General features: G+C 41.9%; 1 protein-coding gene across 2 annotated transcripts in view; it reads right to left on the minus strand.

Moving 5' to 3' along the window:
- plxna4 (plexin A4) overlaps positions 1-12257 on the minus strand; it is a 238821-nt gene that overhangs the window by 194008 nt on the left and 32556 nt on the right. For both annotated transcript variants that reach the window (XM_073480352.1, XM_073480353.1), the window contains exon 3: positions 5976-6158. In XM_073480352.1, coding sequence (XP_073336453.1) covers positions 5976-6158 — 183 coding nt within the window. The remainder of the gene's footprint in view (positions 1-5975; positions 6159-12257) is intronic.

The following is a 12257-nucleotide window of genomic DNA, read 5'->3' on the forward strand; positions in this document are numbered from 1 at the left end:
AGCAGAGTAGCCACTGTTCATTTATTAGACAGGGGACGCCACAGAAATGCAACATTAGCTGTGATTGTAGGAAGTTAAAAAGAAACTAACTGGACGTATATGTCAATCAATGTGGCTCTGGAATCTAAACTATCCTTACCTGATTAGGTTTATAGTGATTTAAATTGATTCCTTTATCGTAACACTACAAAGCTTTTGGATAGCTAACAGGAATCAGTATCCTCATATATCCTCACAGAGAGCTGATGCAAAGAGAATGTCAAGACTTTACAGATATGGTCATTTATGTATATTTCGCATTACTAAACTTTCACATGAACACATTTCTTTGGCGCAGTGGTGTGAAATGATTTCCTCAATCAAAGCTGCACAGTCAACCTGAACAAATTGAAATATCCTGTGAAAATCTGAAAAATCTCTTATTTTAAAGATTTGAGTAAGACGAGTCTGGCATGGATAGAAAGCAAGGGAGAGAGAGTTAAGACAAAGAGTGACATGACAGAGAAAACAAGTGAGCAGAAGAATTAAATGAAAGATAAATAGTATGTTTGTGGTGCGGAGGGGCAGCAGGCAGGTAGAGGAAGGAATAATGATAACTGTAGCAGGAGAGAGCTGTACAGAGTATGAAACTTGCGATCAAAATTGGCAGAGGTTGAGTCAAACATGAGGTCGACCTTTACCTCTCCGACAACAACCATAAACCATTCAGCGTCTGAATTTACCTGTTTCTTGCTCATGCCATCTCCCCCTGACAACATTAAATGACAGATCTCTCTCTGTGTCTCTACACTATTCCTGCAAGCGTTTCTCCTCTCCTTCAAGTAGCCACTATTCAGTCTCACTTTCCATCTCTCAGGTCTAACCTCTCCTTTCATCTGAGATCTCTCCCTTTTTTTCCCCTCTTTCTGTGTGTTTGCTTCTTCTTCTCAGTCTTGACTGGAACAGATTGGAAAGTGGTGAACGAATTGTCACAACCAAACACTCTGCTCTTTGCCCTTTGGCCAAATGCTGACAAATGCTCTGTGGAAAAGATGTTTTTTCTCCTTCTTTTCTCCCCTCTGTACCATCACTCCAAGGAGCATTCACGTGTCTGCTTTTTTGGCAGCACTTTGTATAAACTGGTAATATCTAGGACACAGAAACACACATATTTATGTACGTAACTTCAGCTTCTTCATCCTCACTATCTTTCCATGCCGTGCTTTGCTCATTTTTGTGCTGTCAAGTTCAAGGTTAGCTGCTCATTGTATTGAGCGCCAATGCTCCCCCATTGGGAGGGACCGAGTGGAGATGCATTAGCACCTCAGCAGGAAGCCCTCAATCTCATCTTTTCCCTCTCTTCACACCTCCCTCTCGTCCCCTAGTCCACCTCTCCATCTATGGCCCCGTGGAGCTACCTGGTCAGCCTTTGTCCAGCAGCTTGTATTGTGTGTGTGTATAAGTGTTCATTGATGCATGCGTGCTTATCTCCATACATGCAATCGTGTGCAGTGTGTGAGTATCATGCATATGTGTCCGCACAGAAGTGAACCTGTCATGCTAATGTGTAGCCTGACCAGATGACCATAAACTAAACCAAAGCCTGCAGGGGGTTACGGTTTTCCCCTTGACCTGCTGTTGTGCACTGACCTGCAGTAAATAGGTTTAAACCTTACCCAGCTTCAGCCTTTTATCTCCATCGCATCTCCATCTCCTAAAAGCCATAGACCAACGCACACACAAACTGACCGACAGACAGGCTGACAGAAGCCATATGGTCCATTCACTTCCAATGGCAGGAGGTAGTCATCAAAGAGCTCTCACAGCAAACTCCACTCAGCCATGGACAGATAGACGGAGGGAGGGAGAGAGATGAAGGCGAAAAGGAAGAGGGAAATTATGAAGAGAGGGCAAACAGAGGTGGAGAGAGGGAGGGAGGGGAGGCAAAGAAATAAGGAGGAAGAGCAGAGAGGAAGAGATTCAAAAGAACTAGAGGTAAGGTGGAAATAAAGATCATATAGAGGCTCTGTGTGTTGTGAGGTTTTAAGCCTTGTGTGGGACGGTGAAGGAAAGGCATGGCAGTAGCTGTGGGTATGTACAGAATACTACTGATTCGACAGGACTGCCTGTTTTATGCTGACAAAAGGGTGTTCAGCTCAGCTTAGACTGTGTCAATTCGGACTTCACACAACACAGCCACTCACCATCAGAGACATCCAAAGCACAGGCTCTATTCTGTGTAGTCTTATATTACTATATTTGTGAGGACGAATTTCAAATTGGTAAACTATGAGAGCAAAGTGAGGGAATTTTGGCTGGTTCTTATGTCTTCAAAGGACCGTTTGAGAGTAAGGCCTTAGTTAAAAAAAAAAAAAGCATTGGTGGAAAGTTCAATATTAAAAGATCTTTTCTCTCATGTTTTGCCTTTATTCTTCTACTGGTGATTTTCTGTTGTTTCTCCCTGGGCCAACCTTATTTTTACAGTTTTCAGGCACTTTTGCTTTCCCACACCCACAAGATTGTCATTCTGCTCATCTTTCAAAACAACGATACAGTCCACTGAGTCAGAGACTACATTACATGAAGACACTCAACGTTAATCGCCAAAGCAGCTCCAACTGATCTGTTGTTTAGATAGGGCTTTAACGAAACTTTTGTTGGACAATATATTGTCTAGAGCCCAACTGACACTCGATTTTGGGAGTAAAAATTTCAGATATGGATACATCAGCCAATATACACACACTTTTGGCAATCACCTCTCAAATATGATTATCAAACACTTGTGATAAGGCTATGTAACAGAGGCAGAACATATTATAGTTTAACAATAAACTTTATTACCTAAAAAAGTAAATCTTACTTATAAATTACCATCTGCATTATAATCTCAGACAAAAGTTTTTATACTGACACAAACGCATAACCAATACTATATATGTCTTTGATCGGCCAATACTGGCTGATAATATAAGCCAACTGATTTAGTGGTCAGGCTTTAATATTGTCCAAGAAATAAATGTGATAAATATCTTTGTCATTTTAAGACCATCTTATGCCACTCATATAAATAATTACATAATAGAATAATAATGCAAGTGCACCCTTTCAAAGAGCAATGAATTCTTAAGAATATTCAGGCATTGGAACTGGAATGTGAAACAAATATTAAAATATCCTTAAAAAATAAAACAAATGAGGTTGAAGTTAAGGTAAGGGTTGGGGTTAAGCATGTAGTTGTGATAGTTATGGTTAGCTTTAGAGGCTAGTGAAATGCATCACGTTAATGAGTCGTCATCAGTATGGAAGTACGTCCCTGTCTGTAGTCTAGCCCACAGGCCTTGCGTTATACTAGCAAAATTTAACTTTAACCCCATTACATAAAACATTTCACAAGCAAATTGAATTTAATTCACTCAGCTTCCTGCCCGGCACAACTTCATGATGTCATAAACGTGAGCCTGTAAACACTAACATGTAGCTCAACCCAAAGACCATCGCATTAAAGTCCATCCACTCTCTTTTACCGTAATGTTTATATTTATTCTGGGTGACGTGTTAGTCACAGGATCATAAATAACACTGAGAAAACAGAAAGAGTGAAACACAGTGAGTGAGAGAAGAAGTGAGGAGGAGGAGAGGTTTGAGGGATGGAACATGTAAGGTGGAGGAGTGTATATAAATCAACATCCATTAGCCGAGGGGTTATAAAGTCACTGATGAAGGAGGTGGACTGAAGCTCAGACCTTTTATTGTCTTGTTGTTGCCTTTTATTGCCTGTGATGTCATCTAATGGTATACAGTTAACGACAGGGGAGGGGAAACACGGACATGGGAGGGGAGGAGTGGGTTGTAATGGGGCTGTGTGTGCATGTGTGTACGCCTGAGTTGACACAGGATATTGATTACCTTTTGTCAAGATGGTTTGTGTCTGTGGGGTTTCTCTGCCCGAATATACCATATGTGCACACATTGCTGATCTTCATTCATGTCGAGTTTGAATGAGAACATTGCCAAAATCCTGCAGACACGATTCTCTTAAGTGCCAATATGTGGTTTTGAGAGATGTCTGGAGAAAGGCCAAGGGAAAGGAGAAGAAAAGCACGAAGAGAACCAGGGGAAAAAAATGTTTCTCGCATCCTGAAGCAAAAACAATATTCAGAATAGCCTGGAAACAAACTCAAAGCCACTAAATGTCCCCTTCCTAACTGGCACTGATCACCACTGATTAGCAGCAGGTATTAAAAATGATTACATATTTCCCGTGTTTGAAACATCTGCCTACATGTTGGTTATTGTCTTCCAACATGGAAAACTGCTGCCTCAACCATTCTGCTCCTGTGCGGAACAAAAACAACAAACACAGGCAGGGGCCCATAATCAACAAAAACAAACAATGTAAAAACCAGCAATCAGGTCTGCCTGTGTATCAGCAGAAAAACACCTCTCGGCATCGGGTGCTTGTTCTGGCCTGAACTGCATCTTTGTTTAACTTTCTCCACTCTGTCTTTCATCATCATACCACATAGAAACAGCCGGTCTTCCTCCCTTAAAACATGCATTTCAGGAATATAGTCCATCTCTGTCCAATCTCTCTCCTCTGCATCCCTCACTTCCTCCATCCCTCTCGCTTTCCTCCTCTCAGTATAATGCTGTTTTCCCCAGGCCTGTGAAGCTCACTGGCCTGGCCGGCCCAGAATTAGTCTCAGTCATGGCCCTACGATATATGTGTGTGTGTGTGTGTGTGTGTGTGTGTGTGTGTGTGTGTGTGTGTGTGTGTGTGTGTGGTGTGTGTGTGTGTGTGTGTGTGTGTAAGAGAGAGAGAGAGAGAGAGAGAGAGAGAGAGAGAGAGAGAGAGAGAGAGAGAGAGAGCAAGAGTAAAAGCACAGGAGCTACCACACTTCTATCACACCTAGCAGCAGTGCATCATCCCATTAGCCCAGAAAAAGGCCTGCCACACAGGCAAGGGCGCAGGGGCATGAGGAAAGTCTAAGGTGGAAGCCACAACACGCCAAAACCCAGCTTATCCAGTGCTGTTTAACTCTGAGGGGACAAATCTTGTTTAGCCAAGGGCTTTGCTGTCACACAAAATGTGACATGTTTTTCAAGGGAGAGACAGTTATGGTCAAAGATATTTACTATGGCTGAAACTCCCAGCAGGAAAAGGAATTCTACAAGTTTACAGGAGCTACCTTTTTTAAAATGAATCATAAAATAATAATTAATCTAAATTCACTTTTACTACGCTGCCAAAAGACTGCAGGGACATTTCAAGAATACTAATCCATAAAGAACAAATGTGACTGATACTGTATAGCTGATACACTGTAATGCCATCCTAATAAATGATGGATTTCATTCAATTCTGATCCCTCAATTTGCCTCAAGAAACAGATAAGAAACTTTGTCTAATCGATTCCCCAACATGCTGATCTGTGCTGTCTAGCAAGTTCTGCAACATGCTGATGTGTGCTACAATCTGCCCCCAGGGCTCTGGATTTTCTAGTGAGTCCAAAGTGAAGGAAAAGTACAGCGGATACTCCTGATACCGAGTGTATACAAGTGTATGTGTGATATATGGTGCAGTGGATGAGGAGGATGTTGAGAGATACCAGATAGGCTTGGCTCTAGAAATAAAACCCCCTCAGGGGTTCTCCTGATCCCCCCTCCTTCCTCAAAACACACACAAATTCTCTCCACAGCAAAACACACACACTTCCTGCTTTCACTCTCCCTCTCTTTGACACACACACACACACACACACACACACACACACACACACACACACACACACACACCTCTTCCTCCTACAAATACAGCCGACTCAGCTGATTTGCCTGAAAGTCAATCTGCCTTACTACTACTATCCCTCTTCCAATCCAGCAGTCCCCAATTCCCAGACCTTACTCCACATTCTGAAAGAGAGAAACCAAATCTCTGCCTTCATCAATCCAGCCATCTCTGCAAACCTCCTCTCATTATTCCTGCCCCTTACCTTCTTGACTTGTCCACTTTTTGTGCCCACGAAGACCAGAGAGTGGTTCTTGTAGACGTAGCCGATGACGGAGGTCATTTTGTCAACGGCGTCGGAGAAGAGAGGCTTGCCACGCACCATCTCAGACACACCCAATGGCGCGTTCATGTCGAGGCCACAAAAGTCATCGTCAATGGTCAAGAGCTGCAGTGGAAGAAATAGAGCAATTAGTGCATTACAAATATAATTTAGTTTCCCTCATCCATACTAGGATTACAAATGTTTTGATAATAGATTAAAGGGCACTGCAGCACTTCATAAATTCTTCTTTTGGAGTTCTTTGCCACAGAGATCTTCAGGGAGGGGAGTTTGGGGTAAGTTGGCAGAATCTGTTAGCAGTATAGACCATGGTTATCCAGATACAAGTGTACACAGCAGAAAAGAGGAGCTCAAGAATAATGAAAATCAATATTTTGCTTCTGACTGTGCTTTAATAAAAGATAGAAACAGTTTGTATGTGAGAAAGAATGTGCGAGCATTTGTATGCTTGTGTGCGTCTGCTGGTCCACATGCAGTAAACGGCAAACGTGGAAACAAGTAAGAGGGAGATGAAGATGGAAGAAGACTGCAGTCAGGCACTTGCTCTGTAATAGTGCCAGAGGCTGCTCTGTCAGGCACAATTCCCCACCGTCCACCCAATGCTACAGCAACTGCAGAAATGCCAGTGCGGCAAGATATTGGATCTGAAATGATTCAAAGAGAACTGAGTGAAATAAAAAAAAGAGAAGTGCTGCATCGTCACTGAGGCAAATCACCGCATTGCATCTAAATATATATATGGGGAAAAAAACGTATTACAAATGGGAGACTCTAATGCAACTCTTGATGGAGGTTCATCTGTTATGCTTTCTGTGTGGACATGCTACTGTGATTTTGTGATTAAATACAGATGTGCGTGTTTCATGTTTTTGTGCCTTTCTACTTATTTTGTGTTTGCATGCATGTGTATTATCCTGCAGGGGGGATATTCATACCAGTCACTGTGGGCAGAATGACTTATGGGTTTTGATAAGAGAATAATGGCTCTGGGGATTGGTCATTATTCTGTGTGTATGGATGGATTTGAAACACTGGGCTTAGGACTGAAGCAGGCATGGCTCTTGATTAATAGCTTAGCAATGTGGTGGGGTTGCTGTGGGGAGAAATGCCTTGGCAGGAGACAGTGCCTTCACTTTCTTTCAAAAACACACAGAAAATGTCAGTAAGGTAAGATAGTGGGTATGAGTTATGAGATGCAGCGTTACTGTAATGACTTTAGGAAAAGCAACTCCATACCCACTGATTTCATTGTTCAAATGAAGTCCTTGTAATACATTATGGGCAGTACTGGTCTGATGTTATTGACTGGACATGCACTGGTTCAGAATTGCTAATTTAGGAAAGTCTATCTTTAAGCTGATGGCAAATTACCTCAGGCTCATACAGGAATATCTTGACATACAACCAAAACTCTGAGCTTCAGATGCACCAATAAAGATCTCGGTTAAAAAACCTACTGAGTCATTTCAAATCTACACTTGCCAGCTGATTTGAGCTGTCAGAGGTGGGATGCTCTGGGAGGGGGTAGAGGGTGTTTTAGTTTATGACTTATTTTCCTTTTTTTTTACTCGTGAAAGTGCTCCCCCCGTGCTCTCGATCAATCTCGCAAGCACAAGATGTCTCCTCACAACCTTTCAGTAAAGGCCATCATCATCATCATCAGAAGCCTCAGAGTGAGCCACAGAGGAAATATGAGGTCTGCTTTCATTAGACAAATGGAACATGGCTGGTCCAGGCCACAATGGGCTTTAGGCTATATAACATGGGGCTTACATGAATGATCGATAGAGATGACCTGAATTTGGGTCAAGATCATGTCATATGGTTGGAGGGTTGAGATAAGGACAAAAAGGAGCAAAGAGAGATGGCCAAAGGAGAGATGATAGATAACAATGCACGACTGAGATGCCAAAGAGAGTAAACAAAGATGAATACTGGTGCACAACAAAAAAAATATTAAAGTGGACGATTTTTCCTCCAATTCGCTCTCCTCTCCTTGCCTCCTCCCCGCTGCGACCTTTTCAGAATGAGCTGTTGTCAAGAATGCACTCTGTCCTATGAGTCGTGTGGTGGCTTGCTGCTAGATTAATGGTGCTCTGATGAGAGCCAGGGTCACTACATAAAATCACAATGAAATATCACTCTGGTTTGGAGTGTTACTCTACCTGCCTTTCTGAGACGACAATCCATGATCAACACAATTCCTCTTCCTTTCTGATGCACCAAGAAGCCAACAATGATCTCAACTATGGTCCACAGTCAACAGCAGAGCTATTTTTCTATACATTTGTTTGTATTCCTTGATTCTTCATGTTGCTGTCAGTGCGTCCCAGGGTTCAAAGGTTAACAGGGTCCATCAGAGGCAAAATGGAATACTTTGTAGTATTCGGGGCCTCAATGATTGAATGCCGCCCAAAAGATAACCAAGGTGCAGCCATTTCTCCCAAGATTTATTACTTTTCCAAAAAAGTAAAAGTGGTTTTCATCATTAAAAATCACTTCACATTATCTGCCTGTTTCTGTCAACACACTTGTGTGTCTGCGTAAGTGAGGGGTGGTGCATGTGTGTGAGGAGGATGTTTTTATACATGTTAAAATGTGTGTTTTCCTCTCTTGTCACTGACACATGCTATATTATTTCTGCCGGTTGCCAATCACTCCCGCCATCTCTGTCCTGCATTCTGCAATCTAATGAAATATACCGTCTGTCTGTCAGCCCTTTCAGGAAGCAGACACATTTTCATAACGCCGCCACCAAAACATGACATTTGTAGTTGTGATGCAAAAGACGTCTCTAGTCGGAACACCAAATAATATCAATGTAGCCTTTGACATTGTCTGCCAATAAGACACTGCTGTCACTGCTTCCATCACTTTTATGCCCCTTTTTTTCCTTCCAGCCCATCTCATTAATGCATTTTTCAAACTGGGTTACCATTTTTTTTCATTGCTTCTCTCTCTTAATTTCCAATGGCCAGTGCTTTTTAAGTTGTCCAAGCATTGGCAAACACTAACTGCATGTAGACCTTGAAGATGATTTTCAATCTTCTTTATCTCTGTCTTTTACTGTCAAAGGACCTCATTCATTAGAGGTTTGCATGCACAGATTTGATTAACGTCTGCATAGAAACAAATTATGATGAAAATGTTCCAAGATATTTGCAATTAGGAACAAAATGTGCAAGTGATACAGACAGTTCACACTGATAGATTAATTGCACACACTATTTTAAGATTGCTGTCCTTAAATAAGGTCATGCCAAACAGTTTTCTAATTCTGACAATTATTTTCACTCAATTTTGATGAAGACATTTGAAAAAATAAAGTAACCAGTAAATGAGGTCCACCAACTTTGGGTACAGCAGACCTGTGATTTAAACAAATGATTACATGTACAGAGATAATCTGAATATGTATTCAAAATCAGTCGAACTGAAAGAACTCAAATGACTTATATCTACAAACTCAAGTCTTGCTCAGGTCTGGTGGGTATTTCAGCCAGCATCCCGCAGCGTAGCAACAGAGGAGAAAGACAGGGGGTTCCTCCCTTAAGACAGAGGGACAGGAGAGCAGAGTCTCTGTATTTGGACAGAGGCCAGACACTGAGGCAGAATCAGGTCACTCTCAGCCATATCCATCTCTCTGCTTCTGTTTGCCTGCCAGCACCAGCACAAAGAGAGCTCTCTTCTGGACTGTGCAGAGGGATCAGCAGATACAGAGTGGAGAGAAAGAGAGGGGGCAGTGGGCGCACGCGAAAGAGAGAGAGAGTTGCTCAATGCGATTAGTGGGGACTGAAAGAGATCCGCTCTCCAACGCTCTCTGATGTATGGCCTAATCTGGGCTTGCACTGTTGTGAGGGGCCTGTTCTATTGGCTGTAAGTTCACGAAGTTAATGACACACATTAAACCACAGAGACATTTCGCTTCATGTCGCTGCTCAACCGTTGGAGGCTCCGTGATGATCATTTTCTCGCACTTCTAGCCATTCCTTTTAATGCAGTTATTATACTCCATGCGCCAGTTTCAGTCCATTTTAGTATGCTGATTCTTCACTTCGGTTTTTATCGTAAAAAGTCATCATGCGACAATTGTTGTTTATGGTTAGCTTGTTTTAGTTATTGGTGATTACATGGGAAAACCTCTCCTTTAAAGACTGGAGGAGTAAAAAATAATCCTTGTGGTTGCTCTTTGCATAATCAGCCACTTAAATATCCAGTATTTCCTCTAACCCCACTGTGCTAAATGACTGACCTGCCAGGATGATTGGCGGCACTAGAAAATTATGTCATGACTAAGTGGGTTTGCAGCATTCACTGTAAGATTTAATGTCAACATTCAATTTAACTATGCTAAAACATTGGCTGTATGACTCCTGCAGCAACAGTGAGTCACTTTGAAGTGAAGCATATACAAAAATGGTATTTAAGATGGTTAATGGTATTTATTTAAGATATGCACAAGGACATTTAGTTCATCGGAAGGCAAATAAAGTATGTTAGTACTAATCCTTTAAAGGAATCATCTAATTTTTTCGACATGTAAAAAATATTCAGCTGTACAACTGTACATGACTGATCTGTCTGTGACATTCTCTGCGATCTGCTTACACTGGCGAAAAGCTGAAGAATCACATCTGGTACCATTTCTATTTAGCTAAAACCTTTGACTCTTTAGTTCAAATTAAGCCCTACCCTTTATTTGTTTGTGAGCCTATGTGCTTGTGTGTGTGTGTGTGTGTGTGTGTGTGTGTGTGTGTGTGTGTGTGTGTGTGTGTGTGTGTGTGTGTGTGTGTGTCTGTGTGTGTGTGTGTGTGTGTGTATCAGATGGACCATTGGCTACTGTGCCAAGACAGAGTCTGTCTGACTACTGATCCGTGGTGCCCTCCATCACAGTAGCAACGCGTGACAGAACACCCCATCACACACACACAAGTAAACACACACTCACACACAGAGAGTGAGATGTGCAGTGCACTCTCACACTCACGTCCTGTCTCCATAAATCATTTTCGTATTCCCCTCTTCAATATAACTTGTCTGTTTTGGAAACTGTCCAACTTTATACCCAATTGAGCCACCTGAGGGCTCTTCTGCTTTTAGATGCCTGTTTCAGGAAACAGAAACAGAATGAGCGCAATGCAGAGTGCCAAAGGAAGAGAGAAGCCTCCGCAGCAAAGCCCTGCTGGTCAAGTGTTCTTACAAACACACATAATTACTTGTGATTACACATATACAAACATAGTACCAGGAGTTGAACATCTCTAGGAATAAATTTATACACAGTGTCCAGAGATTCGGCAGGTCATTGTGGGGTTAGGATGAATGGATGAAAAGAGAACCCAATATGTGGATATGTAGCATTTTCAAGATTCAAAGATTTAAAACCTTTAGTGTCCATTAAAGCAGGTCATAGTGGAGTTTTGTCTTTCACTGGTGCATGACTTATATAAAGATACAATACTGTAGATATAAATACATCAGTTGTACATAAAGACAGATTACATGTAGTAAAACTTCATGCAGTTAAAAAGTAAAAAATCAGTTGTTGTGAATCAGTTGCTGATGGCTGGGATTCACTGCTCATTGTCGTTTTCTTAAGGCATCCGCGGGGCATTCCAGCAGAGAGCATTTCTTTTGCAGCACTCCGACTGAATCGTGCTCAAAATTCAGTTTGAATACAGAGTACAAGAGCTGTCACCAAGTAGATTTAACTTCCCCCTTTGTAAGACGCCCTGGGGACTGTTTCGAAAAACCAGTCACAATGATTAGAACTGAAAAAAGAAAGAATATATATACACGGGCACACACACAGGGCTGGTTCAATGCCTCCATGGTGATGTCATCTCAGGGAAGAAACACCATCAATCCTGACAGATCAGTGCAGTTATACAATGTGAAATGGGGAATGATAGTGCGAGTTAGTGCACATTCATATTAAAAAATGTTGGAAAATACAGCAAATCTGTGTATATTGGAGTGTGTATGGGTATACAGGGCCGTGCACACACACTTCTCAGGGTGTGCCTGAAACAAAGTTGATTTATTTGCGTGCTCTGTTGGCAGGTTTCAATGTGAGGAGGCAAGCTTTGATAAGCCTGTGATATTCTGTTAAATCATGTTTGCGGATGCTCGCACCTGCCAACCGTAAGCTGAGCAGCTACAACACATAATAAATATTGGTTAGGGAAAACAATCAAATCAGGA

The sequence above is a fragment of the Pagrus major genome, chromosome 14 (assembly GCF_040436345.1).
Source record: "Pagrus major chromosome 14, Pma_NU_1.0".
Lineage (NCBI taxonomy): Eukaryota > Metazoa > Chordata > Actinopteri > Spariformes > Sparidae > Pagrus > Pagrus major.